The sequence below is a fragment of the Botryllus schlosseri genome, chromosome 10, assembly GCF_051294905.1.
Source record: "Botryllus schlosseri isolate E-star chromosome 10, Bs_hap1, whole genome shotgun sequence".
Classification (NCBI taxonomy): Eukaryota; Metazoa; Chordata; class Ascidiacea; order Stolidobranchia; family Styelidae; genus Botryllus; species Botryllus schlosseri.
In genome coordinates, this window is record NC_137245.1 from 28,295,451 (window position 1) to 28,319,685 (window position 24,235).

The following is a 24,235-nucleotide window of genomic DNA, read 5'->3' on the forward strand; positions in this document are numbered from 1 at the left end:
AACAGAAGATAAAATAAGATGGATAAAAGATGAAAATTGGTGGCATATCTTCGTATGTGGGGGATATAGATATGGGATATCGTGGTCCAATAATTTCGAGCACAGAATAGTAACTTCTCCAGTAGTCTACCGGTACTACTGTTTCGTCGTCATGATTCAGACATGAACGTCCAGTGTCCTGTCGATGATTTGCTTACCAGGGGAATGTGAATAAGTTCACCTAGTTTGTGGTCAAGCGGTATAGTTTGTATTGTATCCATGCACCATAGAACGCAAACCTTCGAATTGTGGCAGCAGCGTATGTGATCAGATCGCGAAGATTTCGGTAACCTACGGGTAATTCGTAGCAGTACCGGTACTACTAAATTCCGTTACGATCATAATTCTTGGTTTCTCAAGGCGTCCAAGATCCGTCCGGAGTGCAGCCATGGTTAATTTGATACGAAAAGTGTATTGTAAGTAGCGAATACCAATTAGCTAATCGAAGACACAGCGCAAGCATGGCCGAAGGGCTAAGCCGAAGGATTTACTAGATGGCCGACGAGTTGGCCGACGTGGGTGTGCAATGTGCATCACTTTAAATGCGCAACAAAATTCTCTCGTTCGTCGGCCGAGTCTCTCGAAAATGGGCCCATCGGCCGAGCATGGAAACGAAGTATAAGACCTACCGGTCCCCCGTCGTCTCCCAATCTATACCAATTTACATGTGTTTGTTGGTGAGATGAATAAAAGCATACTGACTGACTGACTACTGCCAGTTAAGTATATACTGTAAGCTGCCATCCGTAGACCACGGACTTGCCGTAACTATCGCACAGTAACGGACAGCTCCTCATCCTGCATCACCAAGTGGAATGAAATCGGTATGGTTCAAAAAATACCAAAGTATCATTTATGAGATGAATAACAGGCATGATATTCTTTCTTCTTTGTAGCGACATAAACGGTACAGGGTACATATTTGAACCTTCACGTATTATATTGTGTTATGATGTCATAATGGGGGGTACTCGATTACTCGACTCGACTCGAAGCATATTACGTGATTCAGAATCGAATCACCCAGTTACTCGATTTTGCCCAGTCCTAGAAACGAGCCGAACGATCTCGCTGTATAGATAGGCTATTTGCCGACAAGAGCGTAATGGTGGGAGCGTCCGGCTTCGCTATCGTGAGTTCAATCCCGGTCGGGTTAGATCAAAGACCTAATCAGTAAATCTGGTATCCGTGGCTTCCCCGCGTGGCACTCAGCATAACCGGGATAATATGGAGGGATGGGGCAGGACTTAGAAAGCCTTGTAATGTCCAGCGACAGGAATATACGTCCTCTGTTCTCATGCCTCTGAGTACGAATTCTTTGTTGTATTTCTTGTATCTTGTGCATTGCATTGAAGTGGATCCTGCATGATTATACGATACTAGCCAGAGCTCGAGATTACCCCATCACGACCTGACATTCGATCTCGCCGCCTCCTTTTGTCGTTTGTCCTTTTATAATATCTTCTTTTACTTTTCATTCAGTGTGCGCGCCTCCTCTTTAAATCGCCCAGACCAGGGTTGTAATGACTCGCGTCGCGATTTTATGGTGACTCGACTTAGGTCGAGTCATTTTTTCAAATGCGTAAAATGACTATAATAGACTCGACTCGAGTCAATTTTTGTATTGACTCGAGTACTCGAGTCATTGTGCATGACTCGAACCAAGGCATATATGACTCGAGACTCGTTTTAGCACGATCCAATTCTTATGTAGGCCTATATCATCATTTTCAGGAAATCCACATATTATATTAGGACTATGAGAGCTTGGAAACAGTTCATAAATTTGATCACTCGCATTTCGTTCAAATTATCCTAGCCAGACAAGAATTATCTACTTATTGTCGGCATCATGATATCGGTTCATTACATCGCATTTTATCTTTTATCTTAAACGAACGACAATGTATACGAACTCTGATCGAGAACAGTTTTATGTCACGTAGTCAGAAAGACGCGTTTACGTCGAGTCAATTTATTACGATATAAATCTGCCACTGCAATAAGTATATATTTGCATCGTAAAACACGTCACACAGGACGCCACCATCTCTCACGTATAGCTCCGACGGATAACACAACAACATCTGAGTTTTGATCAAGAGATTGCTACATCAACCATCCTCCGGATTTCTCGAAATTTCGATTGGCTTTGAGGGTATTTTAGCAGGGTCGATCATGTCACTGCCCGAGACACTGTGTTCGTCTGTCCGACCGTCCTCTTGAATACTGTCAGCTGCCGTGACAACCCCAGGAGGCCGCACAGAGACGTCGTGTCTGGATGGCTGGCTGATTTGGACTTTCATTTCGACCACGTTCGTCTGCAGAACGTCGTCAGAACATCTGTCGTCGTCCGGGTCGCTGCCGTAGCAGCACAGTACACGAGACTTGGTTCTGGTTGGAGATTTGCCTAAAGGCAAGAGTTTAATATGCATTTATTAATATAATAGGGACATTATATGGTAGTTTATAAAAGTGTAGTAGTATATATATATAATACTAATAATATTAAATTACGCAATAGTATATTAAAAAACTCCAAGTAGCTTTTCTTAAAAAAAAAATTCAAATTTGACTGTTAACCCCACGAAATTGTTAAGTTGTCTAAAAGAACGATTGATAACAATTTGTGTAGACAAATCAACAATTTCATGGGGTTGACAGTAAAATTTGAAAAAAATGGGGATAAATTAAGAATGTTCCAGCCCCTGTACGATCACATCCATATACCAGTTGGAATCGAGTCAAATTTGGTGTGCAGCGTTGTTTTAGGCAACCTAACAATGTAATCAGTGAATCCCAGGAATCCGAAAAACCCTACTGACCACATATTCCTAATATCAATATAGCAAGCGAGGCTTATTTAGGATAGGACTACAAAACCTCATAACACGTTTGAATAATCTATTCAGTTTTATGAGCTGAATAGGATAACGAGGGTCAGCTCGAAAAGCTTCGGATAATAAGTATGAATCTAATATTCATATATAAATATATTAAAAGCGCCGGAAGCAACGTAAGAATCCGAGATGACGTGGATTTAGATATCAATATATTTAATCTCGCGATATAATTGTATTTTGTACATTTTCTCTTATCTTCTTCCTGCTTTTCCTTGGCGGCCAGCGCGCTCACGATGAACCTCGGGTACGAGTCTCTGAGCATGAGCGAATAGACGAGGTTTTGAGCCTCCCTGTATACCTCCGGGTCCGCGTACTCTGTCAGAGATAGCTGAGCGACGATGTCTTCTCGCATCTTGTACCCGATGTTGATCTGGAGAACGAATTTTTGGTCAAAGTGTGCAGTAGTGTTGTTCAAAAATAACTTTTTTTCCTGCGGTGCTGGCGATTCACTGATTAACAAACGCTACATACCAAATTTGACTCAATTCCAACTGTTAGGCTAGATGTGAACGCACCGGAGTTCTAGATATCCCTTAGTTCTAGCTCTAGTTGTGAGATTTGAAAATTAAGTAGTTCTAGTTCCGAGTCTTGAAAAGTAAGTAGTTCTAGCTCTAGTTCTAGTTTTGAGTCTAGAAAAGTGAGTAGTTCTAGTTCTAGTTGCGCATTTTAAAAAGGCAATAGTTTTTACAGGTCTGATGACGAGCCAAGACTGTACGTAGTCCTACTGGTGACAACTGCTGTGTGTCAAGCCCTACCGGCGCCTTGACGGTATCCTGGTCCGCACTGGATTTTTACTGTGACGAATAAACTGAACCCATCTATCGTCGGGTTGGTACACTCACTTCCTTCGGCGAGTAGACAGATATGAAATCTTCGTATATGCACCGACACAATTTCTGCATCCGTTTTTCCGCCTTTGTATTCCGCAATTCCTCGACGGCCTCCCAGAACAGAAGGTTCTCGTCCGCTATCTCGTTGGACAGGAACATGCGGAACAGCTTGCTGCCCACTGCAAAGGAGCGCTTTTAAAGAGAGCAGTGGTACTTCACCGGGGTTCACACGAACCACAAGGGGTCGCCGACAGTTGGACGATTAGAGAATTACCGTCTTTTCCAAATTACATTACAATTAGAAAGATAGCTACACAGTATTTTTCAAACTAGATTAGAACAGGGGTTCTCAACCTGGGGGGCGTGAAACAGCTGAAGGGGGGCGCGAAGAAGCGGTCCGCGCGATTTACCTCCTATATACGCGTGTTTCTCTCTATATAGACCCAATTTCATATATTTTTATTCTCTCATCAACATTAATAACCGTCCATACCACCAAACAATCTGTTGGGGTCTAGCATCCCAGGTGGATTTTGTGATATGACGATAAGGGGGGCGCGAAATTTTTCACTATCAAAAAGGGGGGCGTGTCTAAAAAAAGGTTGAGAACCACTGGATTAGAATTAGAAGATAGCTACAAGTTTTTTTCAAATTAGATTAGAATTAGAATGGTAGCTACACCGTTTTTGCAACTTAGATTACAATTAGAATGATAACTACACATTTTTCCAAATTGCATTACAATTAGAAAGATAGCTAAACAGTTTTTTTCAAATTGCATTACAATTAGAATGATAACTACACATTTTTACAAATTACATTACAATTAGAAAGATAGCTACACAGTTTTTTCCAAAGTAAATTAGAATTAGAAGATAGCTACATATATTTTTCCAAATTAACTACAGTTTTTGCAACTTAGAATTGAATTTAACTTACTGTATTAACAAAAACTTAGCAATTGAATTCAATTGCTAATTAAACTACAACAACAATGAAGTTCACTTCATATCAAATCAGAGATCATTCCCATAAGCACAAGAATGGTAATTGCATCATGTACGGCTCATGTCACACTATACAATTCTCCTGTAGCATTTTCAGGAAAACCAGAAATTAGGTTAGAATTGGAACGAAACTTTACAGAATTGGAATGGGATTAAATTACCGGCAGTTTGCTCTAATGAATCTAATTATGCAACTAGAATAATCTGGTTTTCCAAGTCTGGTTGTAAATGGAGCATAGTGGTTCTCAACATGGGGTTCGCGCAGTGTTGGGATCAAGTCACTACCTTCGAGTCACAAATCATTTCGAGTCATTGCACATTTTGACTCGAGTCGAGTCAAGTCAAAGGCAATCGGTTTTCGAAGGTGACTCGAGTCAAGTCAAGTCACTCTATTTTGGAGGTGACTCGAGTCAAGTCAAGTGAAGTCACAATTCAAGTCAAGTTGCCTTTTCGAAATATGAGGCACGATTACGTAATTACATTTTGCTAGCTGTCGGAGATACAGATTGAGTGGTCATTGATTCCGAACCGATGAACAAATATAGAGTTAAATATGCACGCAAGAAGGCGCTGTATCGCTCACATATACGTAGAACTGCGTAAGTAATTCCATAGCCTCAGTTTACAGTTACCGGCCAAGAGAGAATAGAGAAACGAATTGATAAGATACAATACATTAACCATTTACAAATCGATATATGATACGATTCGAGCATGCGCCAATGGTTGAGGACTATATAAACTATAATCGAATTCAATTTCAATAAAACAAGAGGTTTGTTTAAGGTTAGAACAGAAATAGACATTTTGTTATTTTATAACTTTACTAATAGCTTACGACAACGTAAGCTGTAAGCTTCGATAACTTCGTTTGCGGTCATTTTTTTGTGAGAGAACAATGGAGGCTCAATGAAACGCACGATCATTGAATGATTGGTCGCTCTCACGGGTAACACCAGCGTTTCGCGATCAATCCGAACATATGTAAGATGCAGTGATTTTTATCGACACCGATTACTCGGTGACTTGAAATTGACTGATATATTTTGCTCCGAGTTAAGTCAAGTCAATTCATTTTACCAAGGTGACCCGAGTCAAGTCAAGTCATACGAAGGTGACTCAGTCAAGTCATGACTCGAGGCATCCCAACACTGCGTCGGCGTTGGGCGTTAAATCTCCGTTATAATATATTTTTGTTATGTATGAAAATCATGTTCATGTTATCGTTCTTTTATCACTGCTGTCGATGCAGAGTTCATTTTGTGCACCTATATTCTATATAGTGGTACGTTAAATGTGTATTGTTTGTGATTCGTCGAAGATTTGGGGTTCGTCAAAGCCTTGCAGATTAGCGTGAGGGTTAACCGGGTTAGAAACGCAAAGAACATCTGAAATAGAGAGGCTTAGGATCAAATATTTGGTGAGGATGGTACAAATAGAACGAGTACTAGTAACGAGCTCTATTTCAGGACGGGGGGATCAAAAATCGATGAGCGACACCGAAACGCTTTTAGGCCATAAACCGGGATCGATATTATTTTCGTATCATTCGAAGAAATAACTCACTCGGACTTTTCAGTAGATTGTCGAAGGAGGATTTCCACTCTTGGATCTGCTCGGCGGTCACGCTAAAAAACACGGCGACACATGGACGTGATGACTCGTACAAACCACTGGATTTTCAAAATGCGCAACTATAGAGCTAGAATTAGAACTGCTCACTTTTCAAAACTAGTAGTTAGAACTAGAAAACTAACGACGTTCAAGAATCCGCAATGAAACTAACCAGATGTGGTCAAAGTACTCACCGTCGCTACTCAAGTAGAAGCAGAAGTAACGCAGGAATTACTACTCAAGTAGAAGTAGGAGTTCATAAGTAAGTAAGTAAGTAGGTATTTTACGCCAATGTTTGCCTAAAAACTGAAACTGTCAAGTAGAAGTAGAAGTAATCTAAAATCATAACTACTTAATAAGTGGTGCGAGAAGGCAAAATTTACTTCAAGTACTTCAAAAAGTAGAAGTACATCGTTACTGACCACCTCTGAAACTAACTGAAATATGCGATATATTAGATTCAATTTTGAAGCAGAAACTAATTAAAATTGGAGACAGAATCGGCATGTCAAGAGAACGGGGTTTCGAGTTTGAAATGGGACAGACTTCGGCCGCCAAAACCCGCCCCGAGCTAGCAATGCGGCTGCAAGAACATCACACAGCAGAACATTATTGAAGCCAAACGTGTACTAGTTGCTCGGCCACTATTTTTAACCCACAACTACAACTAGAACTAAAACTACTCACCCCATTTCAATCCCCACTACAATCGAACAAGAATTAGAACTGGTAACTAGAACTCGAACTACTCACTTTTGAAAATGCGCAATTAAAAGTAGAACTAATACAGCCAGTCGAAAAAATTAGTTAGTTGACCGTAAACAAACTAGACCGCAATCTCCATGAAACGTTCGAAAAGACATCACTAACCAGTTCAAGGGTGCTTTTGACGCCCAATTTTTTCTGTTGCCACGCGAGTCCCGGAGGCTGCTACGCGTCCTGGAGATCGGGGGTTGCCTGGCAACGAGATTCGAATCAGAGTTCTAGTTCTGATTCGCATTGTAACTCCAACTCACTGCGGCCTGTTGTTGTGACATTCTCGCTCCGGCGCTTCCTGTGACTCTTGTCGGGAGTCTCGAGTCCACGATCGAGTCAGATGGTCTCCGAGGTAAATCTGAAATGGTGTTACGAAACAATAAACGCGATTATCTCAGAAGTTTTTTAGTCGTTTCAAAGAAATTTGGCGATATGTGGCCAAATAGCCGGTGGGGTTCATGGTTGGTAAGACCTTGACTGCTTCAAAGTTTGATTTACTAATATATAGACAAAAACAGGTAGTCTTCAATTGGTTACATTCCATATCTAATCAATATCATTCATACGCATACTATAACATAAGAAGATAATACAAGCTAGATAGCCTCTCCACAGTGGAAGGTAGATTGCAGAATGCAGATACATGCAGCCGTTCGGTTTGTTTATTGATTGCATGAATCATAATAACTACAACAGCAAGAGAAAGTAATATTTACTTGAAGTCAGATTTACAAATGTATAAACCCAAAATGGTAGCTGATTCAGTTAGCTAAATGTTTCTCAATATCACATTAGGACTCTTCACACGCCCGTCACGTAAGAAGCTATATTTCACAATGGAAGGTAGGCATGGATAGAAAATCCACAACAGCGTACACATCAGTAAGATGTGTATCTGCACTACATGTTGATGATGATCATGATCATTGCAATTCAATAATACACCTTTGGTTTACGAAGTCGATACAATATTGTTTCACTGCACTCAGACTTAGTTTGTTGATGATAAACTAACTAACTGTTTTTGAGTAGCTTATATAGTTCTAGTTCAGTTTTGGATTTTGAAAAGCCAGCATAGTTCTAGTTGCGAACTTTGAAAAGGGAGAAGTTTTAGTTCTGGTTGCGTATTTTTTTAAAATAGTCGCCGAACAACGAGTTAACACATGTCTCGTCGTTTGGCATGAACCGGTGTTCTGTTTTGTGATGTCATTGCTAGCTTAGAGTCATGACTGCTAATAGTGGCGAAGCCTAAGGAGGGGGTTTTGGGGGTCAAAACCCCTACCATTTGAAACTCGAAACCCCGTGCTTTTGAAACGCCGATTCTATTTCCAATATCCTCTGGCTCATTTGTAATTCCAATCTTGTATTATCAGTTTGTTAGTTGTGGCTTTTTGAAGGTCGTTTTTTGTAGTTCTAGATACCAGTTTTGAAAGTGAGTAATTGTGGTTCTATTTGCTACTTTCGAAAAGTGAGTAGTTCTAGTCCTATAGTTCTTGTTGCGAGTTCTGAGAGTAAGTAGTTCTAGTTCTAGTTGCGAGGTTAGAAAGTGAGTAGTTATATTTCTAATTCTAGTAGGGAGTTCTGAAAAGTGAGTAGGCTACTTCTAATTTTTGTTCTAGCTGCGAATTTTGAAAATCCAATACTTTGTACCAGTGTTGGGATGACTCGAGTCGTGACTTGACTCGAGTCAGACTCGAGTCACCTTTTTCGTATGACTTGACTTGACTCGAGTCACTTTGCTAAAATGACTTGACTTGACTTGACTCGGCGTATCAGAAATGTGGATTGACTCGTGACTCGGAGCAAAATTCACGAGTCAATTTCAAGTCATCAAGTAATCGGTGTCGATAAAATGACTGTATCTTGCATGTGGTCGGATTGTTCGCGAACCGCTGCTGTAACCCGTGAGAGCGACCAATCATTCAATGATCGTGTGTTTTACTGATCCTCCATTGTGCCTCACATATGAATTGACCGCAAACGAAGTGATCGAAGCTCACAGTTTACGCTGTCGTAAACTAGTAGTGAAGTAATTTAAAAGCAAAATGTATATTTCTGTTCTCTGTTCTTACCTTAACCCAGGAGTGTCAAACATACGGCCCGCCAGACGATTTCACACGGCCCACGAACCAATTACGAGTAGATTGAAAAATAGTATTACCCAGCATATTTATGATAGGCTTACCATATTTCGGAAATGAAAAAAGAGGACACTTTTTCAGAAATTTCAGTCAAGCATAACTGGAGAAGAATTCCCAAAAACAGGTAAATTTCACCCGCTTCATGATCGGTTGACTAAAAAAAAGGTCATCACTTCCACTCAGAGCTCAAATACACGTTTTTCACTCCACATCACCAGGTGGATGACTAAAAATAAAAAAAAAAATAAAAAAAAAAAAGGTCATCACTTCCACCTTCCACTCAGAGCTCAAAAACACGTTTTTCACTCCACATTACCAGGTGGATGACTAAAAAAAAAAGGACTTCTTTTCGCTCAGAGCTGAAATCAGCACTTTTCCCTCCGAAATACCCGCCGGAGCTTCACTTCTGCGCTAATTTGCGGCATATCACTCGCAATTTCCTCTAAATCTGACCTAAATTTTCAAAAAAGAGGACAAAATCTCAAAAAAGAGGACAAAAGGGCGTCCTCCGAGGACACTTTCAAAAAAGTCAAAAAAGAGGACAAATCCTCTTAAAAGAGGACGTATGGTAAGCCTAATTTATGACAAATATCAAGATTTGATACTAAAAAATACTTTGATTAAATAATCCCTCAAGACAGCAAATGTCGTACATGTTCAATGTTAATAGGCCACATTATTACCATCTGCAGAGGACAAATGAGTGCACAGACTGCACACTGAGTATAGCCTACATAGTTTTATGGAAAAAATGGTCTTATTAGTAATTGTTAGCGGAAGCGAAAACGCCTGTGCGACACCGCTATATGCAGATTATAAATCCAACGTCTACATTTACAGTTTTTTTCTCACAACGCATAGACCTACGCCGGGCTAATGACTAAAACAAACAGCGCAGGGAAATATGCCATGCAACTTGTACCCCGTTAGAGCGACCAACGCTTACCATTGAATCGACCAATCATCGTATTTTTTGCCAATTCTGTTGTTTGCGGTATTGCTAGAATAGAACCCTTATGATCCGTAAAATTATGTATTATATACTATGTTGTTTTTACGCTAGAATTGCTAGATAATGAAATATTTACGTGAAAAATGGGAGAATCGCTTTTACGGTGACATTTTGGAATCATATGACTGGTCCGGCACGCGAGCGATCCGAAGGTTTTGAGTCGGCCTGCGACACAATTCGAGTTTGACACTCCTGCTTAACCAAATCTCTTGTTTTACGAAATTGAATTCTAATATAGTTTATATAGTCCTCAACCATTGGCGCAGGCTCTAATTGTATCGTATCAATTTGTAAATGGGTAATGTATTGCATCTTATTAATTCGTTTCTTTATTCTCTATTCTCTGCTGGTAACTATAAACTGATCGAGGCTATGCAATTACTTACGTAGTTTAACAGTTCTACGTATATGTGAGCGATACAGTGCCTTCATGCGAGTATATTTAACTCGATATTCGTTCATCGGTTCAGAATCAATGACCACTCAATCTGTGTTTCAAAGAGCTAGCAAAATGCAATGAAGTAATCATATACCTTATACTTTGAAAAGGCAACTTGACTTGAATTGTGACTTGACTCGTGACTTGACTTGACTTGACTCGACTTGACTCGAGTCACCTCCAAAAATCGAGTGACTTGACTTGACTCGAGTCACCTTCGAAAATCGATTGACTTGACTTGACTCGAGTCAAAATGTGCAATGACTCGAAATGACTTGTGACTCGAAGGTAGTGACTTGATCCCAACACTGCTTTGTACAAGTCTCTTGTTGACAGGGTTGCATTTAATACCAATACCAATGGTTGTTTAAAACACTTTGTTTAAAACATGTTTTAAACCAGGGGTGACCAATCTTTTCGGCCAAATGGCCACATTCCGTCACATACAATTGACGAAGCATTGCGCGGGCCACTAGCCGCGCCGAGCGCGAAATTTTTTTCAAAGTTTATAGGTCAATAATGTTATTAATAATGTTATAATGTTATTAATTGATTATATTGCGAGTCTGCTGTATATCGCTGGGTTCAGTTTGCAAGTAGAGGACTATTCGGCGCCTGGACATATCGATATCGAAAGCTTCGGAAACATGCGTCACACATTTTGTGCGAATAGGTTTCATCGGCGACGGTCTTTCTGTGAGCGCGAGCGCAAACGCAAGGTCACATGTTGGACGACATTTTCTCTCATAATTGCCAATATAGTTAGATTCAATCTGGTACATTAGACGGTTTTTTTTCATTTTCAGGAGGGGGTAACAACATTAAAAACAAGAAATCAAGTGACAACATATTGCGCGAAGCCTGAAGAAAATTTTGACTTGATATAATTTCTACCGCAAAATATTCTATTTTATTGTAATGTACGAAGATGTACCAAAATGTGACTGGCCCATGGATCTACTAGGGCTGGGCAGTGGGAACAATGATTCGAGTACTCGAATCTGAATTGAGTATTAATTTCAATGATTCGAGTCGAGTAGTAAAGGACGATTTTTTTTGAGTACTGAAATTATACGCTCCTCGCCATTGAAAGTTAATTTCCCAACGAAAATTATAGTTCCGATACTATTTTCCACTGTGGATGCCTTGAAACCACGATTAGCCGTATCGCAGCATACGAAACAGGGTATAAAGTACTAGTACAAAATTACGAAAGTTACTGGAAATACCACATTTCCAAAGTCATGATCATTCCACAATATCCAAGCGTAACGAAATCGGTGTGGTCGAAAAAGTACTACGTATCTCTAATGTGATGGATAATAGGCAATATATTCTTTGCTGTGGGATAAAAGGTCCATATTTGACTTTGACATATTCCATTATGTTATGACGTCATAATGAACAATACTCGAATACTCGACTCGAAGCATCATACGTGATTCAGAATCGAATCACTCAGGTACTCGATTTTGCCCAGCCCCGGGATCTACCAACGCGTCGGAACTGATATTTTAGTCATATAACATCCCAGGTGTTGCGGCCAGACTAATCAAGTTCTTGGTTGGCCTTGCAAGTTCACAATCGGGGCAATCCATTTTTGATATTATTACTAATTTCGAAAATTATCTCGCGGGCCAAGGGTTGGCCGCCCCTGTTGTAAACAGTGTTTTAAATAAAGACATTTAAAATACGTGTTTTTTCAAGTTGTATAATTATGCCATAATTGTGTAAATACTTTCTTAAAACATGTTGTACGCGCCTACGGACGCCTATTACCACCAGATGGCCGACGTATGGGATAGTTGGAACTCTCGAAGTAGTCGGCTCAACAGTTATAGTACGTAGAGATATAGATCATTGGTACGAAATGAATGTTCAGATGATGATGACCGCCGACCGAAAAATGATGCAAGACGAAGAATCTGGTTAAAGATATTTTTGGTCCGAATATGACCGTAGTATGAAGCCTATTTCGTCAGAGGAACTATATTTAGCCTATATTTTCAATTGTGAATATCAATCCACTATGGCGTCACAATTGAATATTAGTGACGTCATGGATCAGAAAAAGCATGTTTTAAACAAGGGCCTTGGTTTAAACATGCTTGTTATAAATTTATTTTTGTTCCAAACACGACACCACTTGTTGATTAGGTTCTTTTGAGGTCTCTGCTTGTTGTTCGTTATTTTTTTCAATATAACTATAAAACCAAACCGAGCATGCTATGGACCGCGAATGGTTGGATTTTGTGCAAAACCCCTTCACGACACTCTAGCGAACCCCACCTGCTGTTGCTGCGCTATTAGGGCGTCGTCCGACTTGGAGGAGCAAATGAAACAAAGTGATTTCGATATCGCGTTCAGCACGCCGTTGTCGCTCGATGAAGTCATAGTGCTTTTATCGAGCGCGCAAAATCAAGAATTAAGAGGCATCGATGCTTCGATACCGAGTCGCGACCGTGACGTCGACAAACACACTGAAGTTTGTGACTCAAAAATAATTTGAGTCAGGCAGAATTCGTGACGTTTTTTGCATTGGTGCTCGATGATTTATCGGTACGAGATCTAAGAAATATTTGGTGATACGATAGTTGATATGCAATGTTCTTTTTAATTCTCTACTAGTTGCTGACGATTAGCCTCTACCTTTGACAGCCTAAAATATTCAGGTTTATTTCAATATGAATATACTATTCTGTACCTCCAAGAATCTCTACAAATATATATTACGAGACGAAAACGTCGATTTTCTAATCCACAGTCTGCCTCATCATTTCGAAGCTGATTTCCTGCAAGACTTAGAAAGCCATACAAGGCTCTATCTGCACCTTTCTTGTCCAGCGGCATATGCACATCGTGCACTCATGGTATGCATATGCAGAGCACAGAGCACAGATCGTGTGTATGTCTATCATGAGTCGGTGTATATGCCGCAAAAACATCAAGGACCAAAATAAACTATACGTACTTTCCTCCTTTCCTTTCCTGAGCAAAGCTTATTTCTCTCAATTATAGGCCTACTACACGGCGACAGCTATAACGACTATGGCTTGGTAAAATCTAAGTACCTCTTGCGCGACTACAAAGAATATAACGCCAGTCCTGCATCAGAATAAAGACAGTTTGGTAATGTTTCGTAATATTTCACTGCACTCTGCGACAATGCTAAGGGTTGATCACGACACTGTCATTTCCAGTAACGTGGGTGGCTTTGCAATACATGTTTTGTACGCCGCGATACGGCCAATCAAGGTTTACGGCCTGCCAAAGTGGAAAATAGCATCGAAACTATACAATTTACATTGACAAATTTACTCTTAGAAGAGCATAATCCCATAACCCGACTCTAATCATTAGTAACACTCGATTCAGACACTATCACTAGAATCACTGTCAGCAATCTAAGTGACGTCACGAAAACAAATCTCAAAAGCCTCCAAATCCCTCCGCGTAGCGAAAATTCAAATCTCGAACATTATGAATTATTGATTTCATTTTCATACCCTATTCTTTACTCGTGGCTGTTTTAAGGAAGCCGCGAATCTTCTCGACTGCTTGGATCGACTGTAGTTTTGCAACAGATATACTAAAGTAGAGCTATTACTGTTCACTGACACTCAAGTAGGCCTATCTTAAAAACAAAACTATTACTTCTAATGGGTAAAACATTTACTAGATTGTTACAGCCACTTCTCACGCTAGAAGCTTTCTGTTCTGTATACACTCTCTAGGTTGTGATGTATACTGTGCAACCGCACGCATTGAAATACTCATCCTTCGTGCAGCGAAAATCAATCGTTCCAAAGAACGACAATCGAGGCTTCTACGAATCCATCCGGATCTCATTAAAACGCTGTCGTAGAATTTCATTCAAGCAGCGCGCGACTCCCTGAGCAGCCGCAATTCCTTTCACGGGCCAGGGCTAATTGATTGAATATTCATAAGATGATGCGCCCAAACAATCGGAATATCGACCGCTCTTAGGCTAGGCGGTCGCGAGTCGACGGAAATCGATTCCAGGACTTCTGTGGTCGCTGGATTTCCTCAAATGCGACCAGGACATGGCACAGGTTATATTAATCTACTGAGCGTTACCTTATACGGCTTTCTAGTTCGTGGATGTTGTTGTTTTGATCATTTCACTTCACCGGGGGGGGGGGGGGGGGCGGGGTACGCCTGAAATTTCTAGCTCCTTAAGCATGCATGAACAATGCAAGAGTATCCGAATTTAAATATTGTTCTCCATTTTCCCGAATGCTATCTTCAATTTTTTAAGTTCATTTTTTCAGCAATTTTTAGTTTTCGCTAGTATGGTTTCACCGCGGAAGACAATTTTGATATCAACAGAGCCGTAATCTTGATCAAACTTGAGCTAACACCATAAACAGGCCTGTTCCACATCGCATATTTATAATTTTTAGAATAGAAGTTGTAGTTCGCTGGTCATGATCTGATTTGTGGTAAAATTTGAAAAAAATCGAAAACTTTGCATCGTATTCGTAATGTATCAAATCACATTTTGACGTAATTTTTTGTGCATAATTGTAAATTCTAAGCATTCTACCATCTGTTCAGAAGCCTTTGGATACGTTATCAAGTAATATTTGAAATTTTAAAACATTCTGAGAAGAGACAGGCTTTCCCCGTGCCAACAGTCAAATGGAAAACCCATTCCCCCCAATTTTGGTCCAAGGTATTATTGTGAAAGACTGTCAATTTTAGTGCATATAAAGTAAAGTAGAAAGGAATAAGGATGCTCATACCAATTTTGGGAAGATATGCTCTATAGTTTATGAAATATCGCAATTTCAAATTCTACAGTTTAACAGCACCTTGTGGCGAATTAACGTTGATGTGTCAAACTATTCTAGGTCCAACAGGTGGGTATCTGATTTAATGACTATGCTCCATGTCGTTTCGACCCCTTCCTATATCTTTTCATCATATCGCAGTCTTGTGGTGCTTTTGATCAGATAAAAATTTCAATAAAATGTTACTGATACTTATCTCGTGGATCTAGTACTGACTTTATTACTCGGAGTACTCAAGTATAGGTTCTGTATAGCTTACTCGAGTATTTATGAATTTATACTTTTCAGGCCTAGAAGGCTTACTTGACTACTTGCTAGGAATTCGATTATTCGACTTATACTTGAGTAGGAATTTTACGATGTGAGTAGGGTTTTGCTATAATATATTTCACTTTTTTTCCGAAAAAACTTCATAATTACGTGTTTCTTGAAGTCACACTTCCTTCTGTGCGCTAGCGTAGCATCTATATATTGAAATTGTCGGAACAATTGATTACATCTTTCTGATTTACGTATAGCTGTGTATATAATACATACATGCACACTGTACAATGCACATGCACATGCACATACATGTGTAATTGTGTATATCTATGTATGTGCGGTTGTATCGACTAAAGTTATGTATCATGTATAGGCTAATTCCATATATTTAATGTACAAGTCCATGTCACAAAGATGTATAAATGATGTGTATATATTTATTTGATGCAAATTTCTTGTAATAACCCCATAGACGTGGCGCACGAAACCTGTTATGTGATAAGCGCCTTTACCACGATTTTACTTCTAATAATAATAATACCAATAATAATATCAACTCCATAGTAGCTCGAAAAAAGATTCCATCCGACCGGAACACGAGATTTCGCGGAAAAGACTTGAATTATTGATGTCAATCTTTGTACAGCAATGACTTTTGTCTTTTTATGAAAGGATGTCGTACAAATGTCAGGACCATCTCGGATTGAGGTTTTTACGTCATTCAGTGCTCACTGCCTGAGATTTTAGAACGAAATTACAATCTCGTAAAACCAACCAGGAAACGTAAAGATTCAATTTGGCAACGGAAGCGGAAAACAAAACGTTCAAGACTCAATTTGCGTCTTCGGCGGCTTTTCAAAATATAAAGAGTCATGCATTATTCATAGATAGAGGTTGTTGCGTCATAACGGCGCTTTCGTAGTGGGAAAAAATCAGATTTTCTGACTCACTGGTTTGAAGCATTAAATCAAAACCGTTTTAAAAACATGTACATTCGAATTGCAGTAGTTTTCATTATCTCCCTGCATTACAACTACAGTGGTGTTGATTCCTTCCAATCCATCTTTTACACGTATTGCAAACCTTATATATATTATTGGCCTTGTGTATAGGCCTATACATCGCCATATAGAATGCGAGGATGTTATATATTCGGCGCTCTATAAATGATTATTTAATCCTTATTTTTATTATAAGTCTCTTGGAGGCACAGAACTTCAATATACAATTGAATAGTATATTCATATTGAAATAAACCCGAATATTTCAGGCTGACACTCATCAGGGCATCGGGCGTAAACGTCAGCTACTAGTAGAAATTTGAAAAAAAAATTTACGTGATTGTTGATAGATAATGTTATTTTCAACATCAATATGAATATATTATTCAATTATCATTATATCAATCCAAGCGAGTAAGAATTCTGGAATTTCCATTAGTGACACGCAATCAATTATTACGAACCTGTACGACTGTGACGTGTTGAATCGGATTCTGTCTTTCTCTCTTGTGTTTCATCCCAGTTTTGAGGGCGATAAAATCGAATATATCGACTGAAAATGATTGGCGGCTCAATTTTGCGGCTCTGAGCCGACATTGATCGAGTCGACATTGATTAGGCAGCGATGAGTTTACGATTATATGAGAAGAGCAGAACGAATTGTACGGACTACCGACCTACTAAGTTGACACTCAAATACCTACTGCTTTTTGAGTAGTTCTACTTGTAATTCTAGTTACGCATTAAAAGCACATTTAGTCGCAAAACAACTAGAAACATGTGTCATCGTTTGGCGTGAATCGTGATAGGGCCTACCGGTGTTCTGTTGTGTGATGTTCCTGCAGCCATTTCTAGCTCAGAGCAGTGGCGTAAGAGTATATGCTGCCGGCCATGGCTTTCCTTCAAAATGCCGCACAAATTTAGACATAGTTTCAATCTTTTCAATTATATTTACTGGAAATCTTGTTGGGTCATCACCTAACATTTTGCCGCGCCCTAGCAGCCTGCCGCCCACGGCGCAGAGGAATAAGCGCCAAGTAGCTGCTACGCCACTGGCTCAGAGTCCTCACTACTGACAGCGCAGTACAGCCATGCAGTGGGTGGGTTTTGAGGGTCCAAACTCCTCCCATTTCAAAACTGAAACCCGCCATTTTAAAACGCTGATTCCATCATAAACATTACACGATAACCATTACACCGAGCGAGATAGTGTAATGGTTATGCGTCCGGCTTCTCGAGCGGTAGGTCGTGGGTTCGATCCCCGGCCGGGTCATACCAAAGACTCGAAAAATGGTATCCGCAGCTATCCTGCTAGGCGCTCAGCAATCACGGATAGCATGGAGGAGAAAAAAAACGGGGGCGCAGACTAGATGACCTCATGGGGCCGTATCGCAACTCCGTCGCCAAAGCATCTCGATGGTGCAGGCGAGAAAGAATATCATATATATCTCTCTCTCTCTCTCTCGAATATTTTTCAACTCACTGTAGTTCAGTAAATCGCATTATCAGGTATATTAGTTAGAATTGTGATTTAGATCGTTGTGGATTTTTACGTCGTCAGTTCTAGTTCTAGTTGCGAGTTTCGCAAAGTGAGTAGATCTAATTCTAGTTGTGAGTTTTGAAAAATGCGTAGTTCTATTTGCGGATTTTGAAAAGTGTGTATAGTTCTAGTTCCAGCTGTGAGTTGTGAAAGTTAGTATAGTTCTAGTTGTAGTCGCGCAGTTTGAAAATCGAGTAGTTCGTACAAGACGTCTGATGTAGACATGAATTTCAACTCGAGTCTCAAATCCGGAGCAGGATTATTTGGATTTGAAAACACAAAAAATTCACCCTTTTGTGCTATTGGGTCGTGCAACAAGTCGAGTCAATCATATTGACTCGGAGATGACCTTAAGATTACTGACTCAGGTCAGTGATGCTGATGACTCAGCTGACAGAGGTTTGCGAGCTAAAAGTAATTTCTCAAAGGAATCGCTAAAGATTTGCCTTGATCGAAATTTGGCAAAGACGACACGGTTCTGACGTCACGAGTGCACATTTTAGATCGCAACGGCCTGCAATGCTACTGACCAGGCTTGGAAAAATTAGATCGGAATTAGATTACCAGCATTTCGCTCTAGTCTAATTATACAACTAGAATTGGCTAGTTGTGCAAGTCTGCATACTGAGCGCCCTTCAGCAAAAGTAAAACTGAGATAATACATCCGCTGGTAATTTGGAATCTATACTCATTCGCGCGTCAATAACTAATACTCTCCAACCGTGAAATAAAGCTCGAGAAATGAATCGTTGCAGAGCGCAACGATTTGCTGTCGAACGACAAAGTCATCTGACCGCGTCCCCGAGCACTTTGGCGTCACGATATTGATCGCTCATTGATTTAAGATATAGAGCTCACAATTTTCTGGCGAACATGATGGATAGTTGGCTCTATTGATTGTGCGGGTCAGTTTATGAGCCAAACCGCAAATAACAGATGCTCCTTTATTGCGTGTTATGGGTTCTTGAAATGTAAGCTCGTAGGCCACGAAAAATAGCCTTTGCCGCCTTATTTCAATATAGGCCTACCATTGAATAGTATATTGATGCTTTAGTAAACCCGACTGCTGACACTCGTCATCCACCTGGCTAAAGGCCAGCAACTTTAGTATAGAGAATTCATAAGAGCCTTATATATCAACAGTTTCAATAGATAGATAACTTACATTGAAACACTTGTCCGGGGTTTGACCTAACTGATTCATTCGTGATATTTATAAGAAATTTGTACATAAATGAAATGAATGAATAAGTTACTGATAGAATTGAACTGAGGTCTGTTCTACAGCCTTAGAGACTACATGCCATACTGTTTATGTCTTTTAATCATTATTCCAATCGAAGTAACAATATGTCATCATCTGTTGGGGGCTACCAGTAAAACTACACTAAAGCCGCTGCAAAAACTACAACATCAGGCCCTCCGTATAATAGCCAGGGCCCCAAAGGACCCGGATGTGTATGTCCAACAAATCACTGCTCAAAAGATTCGGTGTCCTAAACATAGAAGATATGCGCAAACTAGAAATTGCGAAGTTTATGTATCAGTTCCACTGCGGCCACTGCCCCGAAATAAGTGTATGTATAAGTATAGGCTATTAATTCACACGCGCGTCCAAGTCGTTCAACTATCATAATACAGTGGACAAAAAAGATCATCGCTCTATTATCAAATCTGTCGGACCTGATTTGTGGAACTGTATCTCGCCGGCTATCCGACAGTCGTCGACCATGTCCGCATTCAAGTCGAAATACAAGCAATTTGTACTGAATGAATACTAGTCAGCCCGCACCATTTTTACCGGACCCTGACCTAACATATCGATCTCGCCCCCCGTCACTTGCCACCTGATTTTGTCGCTTATCATTTTATATTATCTGCCTTCACTTTCATTCAGTGTACAGTGCATGCCTCCTCTTTACGTCGCCTAGGCCAGGTGGGTGCCTTATCTCAAAGATTACACCAAGTCGTTCAGCATCTTCCTGTCTTTCATTGTATCACGGTCTTGTGATGTTTCGATGTGATGAAATTTTATGAATAAAATTGAACTTAATACCATACTTTGAGATCCGGAAAAGAGAACACTCTTTACAAATTACAAAAGTTGGATTATCCGACTAGAAAACGGGCAATTTGACTGGTGGAAATACTGTTGGATTGACTAAAATATGTCATTATTTCTCCAGTTCGACTCCCAAAAGACGCGTTCAAATTAATACGGAGCATGGACCGGAGCCGGATTGGATATCCGGCCGGATGTTAAAAATTTTGGCCGGACCGGATCGGAGCCGGATCACTACTTTTTTGATACGGCCGGAATCTATATGGATAAGCATGACTTTTATAACTATATAACTACCAACCAACCACACGTAAGTAACCTCCAAGCCAGTGTGAACATAAACGTGGCATATTCATCAATTCACGGAACCTCCGTACCGAGTAGGGCCGGATTTCTGGCCGGACTTTTTCATTTTTGGCCGGACCAGATTGGAGCCGGCTCAGTACTTTTCCTGATACGGCCGGAGCCGGACCAGAGAATTGAACAACCGGATCGGAGCCGGACCAGAGAATTTGTCGATCCGCTCCGCACTAGGTCCAAATGTCCAGATTCCATATTTCGCGTCAGTTATGATGTTTTTTAATTGTCTCCGTCCAATCGCCTGGCTGGCAAAGCTATAAATGAGGACGAATTGCCAAAAACGAGGACATTATGCCGTCTTCGGAGGATATTTTCGATTTCCTGACTAATGATAACGTATGGTAACCCTACTTATAGAACCGTAATTAGTCCAGATAGTTCGAGATTACCGGACCACGATCTGACATATCGGCTTTGCCTTCCGTCACATGCGCTACCTCATTTTGTTGAATGTGCTTTTATGTTATTTTCTATTACTTTTCATTTAGTGTGTGTGTGTGTGTGTGTGTGTGTGTGTGTGTGTGCATGTATGCTTATTATTTACATCGTCATATACGCTAAGGTGAGTGCATAATTCCAAAGATTACTCCAAGTCGTTTCGAAACCACGGATTTCTAGAATCAGGGAGTTCTATAAATAATCTACCTGTTCGAAACCTTCTGTCTTATCGTTGTATATCGCGCTCTTGTGATAGGCCTATTTTTAGAAAGTTATAATTTTTAACCATAAACTCAAACTTGCACTGAAAATCCACCAGCAGTTATGTATAATGTACGAAATCGTTACACCATACTCACCAAAATCCCATTATCAATCCTTGGATTGGTTTTATTGTTTAAAGCAGATCATCTATTTTAAGTTCAGAGTAATCCGAGTAGCGTCGGGATCAATTCGCTGGCTGTCGTCGTGCAGTAATGACTTCACAGCTATGTTATTTTTACTAACGTGTATAGCTTTGTACTACATGTATCGTATGATGCAATACGGTCAATTGAGGTTTCGAGACTGTATAGAAACTATAATTTACGTTCATAAATTAACTACAGTATAGCAAGAGGCGCGTCATTTCAGCACTCACTCCCAATTGTGTTAGAAAATTTGACTCACGTCACCATCTGCAAAAATGTTCGGTGTGAGTTTGTATTTTCGTGCGGGCGCCATCGATACCCCAACTCTTTACAGACTTGACTTGGTTCGAAGATTGTCGTGGAGAGCTGCGGCCGAAAGAGATCTGGCCACTTCAAGCATTGGACCGCCGATTCTGCGAAATAATGAGATTAGACATCGCTCTGTATGTATTCACAATTAAAACAACCGATACCCGTGTGTTAGATTAGTCATTGGACATCACAGTCAGTTGCATTTTATTGAAATTTTTCAATAGATCATAGCACGATTTGACGATCGCAAGATTGCGATATTGAAAAGATTGGTGTCGAAACAAATTGGAGTAGTTTGGTAATCAGACACGCAGCTGGGCATCTAGCTAATATAGAGAGCACGTAAATAAGAGGCAAGTACAGTTGCACACTGGATGAAAATAAAAATTGGAGAATGAAAAAGGGCAAGCGTTGAAAAAGGAATAAGGCATGTCTCAGTAGGCGTAATACGTCAGATTGCTGTCCAGTGAAATCTTTAGGATTATTTAGTAGCCTATCATCATCAAATGAAGCATTCGAAGCATCACAACGATATTGAATAAACAAATTCGTTATAAGTACATTATATGTAGAGGCCAGTTTCATTCGGCCTGCGAGGGTTAGATTCGAAAGGTGTAGCGTGGGGTAATACGCCCAGGTGAGGTAAGACGCCCACCATCATTATGACATAACGAGCGTTGAAAGCGTCGCAGTATCGCAAAAATCGAGTAATGGTCAAACGAAATGGTCACTTTGCGATTTCCGCGCCCGAATAAATTAAGTTTTGTAGCGTTTTATGAGAATTTATGACTTCTACACATATTCTTACTAAACGAGAGCCTTTTACAAGCAAGTGAAATGTCATATTTAACGGATAGGCTATGCTATACAGAGAGTCCTATTTATGATTTCACTGCCACAGTCCGAAGGCGAATTCACGTAATCCGCCTGGTTCATGAACAATGGACATTGCTGGCCACCTCGACGCTAAAACGCCTACCCCACCATATTGCGGTAAAACGCCTCAATGGGCGCTTACCCTTTTAAGTCGAGTAAATATGGATTGAGTTTACCGGATTGAGTCAGGGATAGATATCTCTGGATTGAATTTACCGGACGACGACCTGCTGACACATCGATCTCGCCTTCCCACACAATGTCATTTTTTGTTACTTGTCCTTTTATATTATCTTCTTTTCCTTGTGCATGCGGGGTACGGTCTCGGTGCATGCCCTCTTTTTTTACATGTGCCTAGCCTAGGTCAGGTAGGTGTCTGATTTCGAGGACTACTCCAAGTCGTTTCGACACCTTCCTATCTTTCATTGTATCGCAGTTAGGTGGTGTATTGAAATGATGGAAATTGCAGCAATAAATTGAATTGAAAAAGTATAGCCATTTATGGGTTCATCAAGAATGCACTCTTGGATAACGCCATCTCTATCAAAATTGCGATTCAGCTGGCGAATAGGCTCGACCGTTTCCAACTACACATGGCCGCAAAGTGTATAAGACAGAATTCCATTTATGCTGGCTAATAGGCCTATTTGCATCACTTCTTTGTGAATAACAACAAACGGTCAAATGTAGAATCTGATTTAGAAAATTTGGACCATTTATCCGTTTTGTTTAGACAAAACGATATGCACCTTGCAATTCGGAGATACAGTCATCGTCCGCAAGTTGTTACAAAATATAGGCCCTTCCCATATAGTCACAGTACAGGCACCACTTACTCGATAGCTTTCAGACTTGACTTCTTCGGATCTCCACGCCTCCGACCAGATCTTCAATCAAATATACAGGCCTGGCTTAATCATACATTTACGCACATGTGTTGTGTATAGGCCTGCACAAAAATAGCTTGCAGCGACGACATAGATTATTTGATTGAAAATCCAAAGATGATATTTGGCAGATCGGCCGTGCCCCTGCTTCTGATCTACCCTGGATCATCTCCATACCGAGTCACACCTATTATCTCACCGCACTAAAGCATATCTCCAGATAAATGTGGTAGTTCAATAATGTGTTCAACGCAACCCTTCACTATGCGTCAGAGTAATTAGGCATAGACATATTCCAATGCACACAATTTCGTAAAGCATCGGGGATACGCGTGGACGATCTGTTTAGTGCCCTGTTGTAATCTATAAATTGATTTCCGTGATGACAAGGTAAATAAGCCATATAAGTGTTTGCGTTTCGGCGATCTCATTTTGAATTACTTGTAACTGTCAGTCAAAAAGGCTCTATCAACATTTGTATGAGTATGATGATTGTAGTTGAAATTAAAACAGTTGATTTTTTGCGAAGT

At 40.2% G+C, this 24,235-nt stretch overlaps 1 protein-coding gene across 4 annotated transcripts; it reads right to left on the minus strand.

Annotated features, from left to right (window-relative positions):
* Positions 1-1,998: 1,998 nt before the first annotated feature.
* Positions 1,999-23,938, minus strand: LOC145447674 (uncharacterized). Of its 4 annotated transcripts, XM_080325932.1 has the most exons (8): positions 23,655-23,938; positions 21,890-22,043; positions 7,410-7,507; positions 7,264-7,350; positions 6,346-6,407; positions 3,785-3,951; positions 3,126-3,312; positions 1,999-2,449 (listed from the first exon to the last, which is right to left on the minus strand). In XM_080325932.1, the coding sequence occupies exons 2-8, from the start codon at positions 21,941-21,943 to the stop codon at positions 2,154-2,156; spliced, it is 951 nt and encodes a 316-aa protein (XP_080182058.1). In that variant the 5' UTR covers positions 21,944-22,043; positions 23,655-23,938; the 3' UTR covers positions 1,999-2,153. The 4 variants fall into 4 exon arrangements, with proteins under 4 accessions (XP_080182058.1, XP_080182060.1, XP_080182059.1 ...); XM_080325934.1 differs by lacking the exons at positions 21,890-22,043; positions 23,655-23,938 and adding an exon at positions 19,526-19,579; XM_080325933.1 differs by lacking the exons at positions 21,890-22,043; positions 23,655-23,938 and adding an exon at positions 17,285-17,965.
* Between the last annotated feature and the right edge of the window lie 297 nt (positions 23,939-24,235).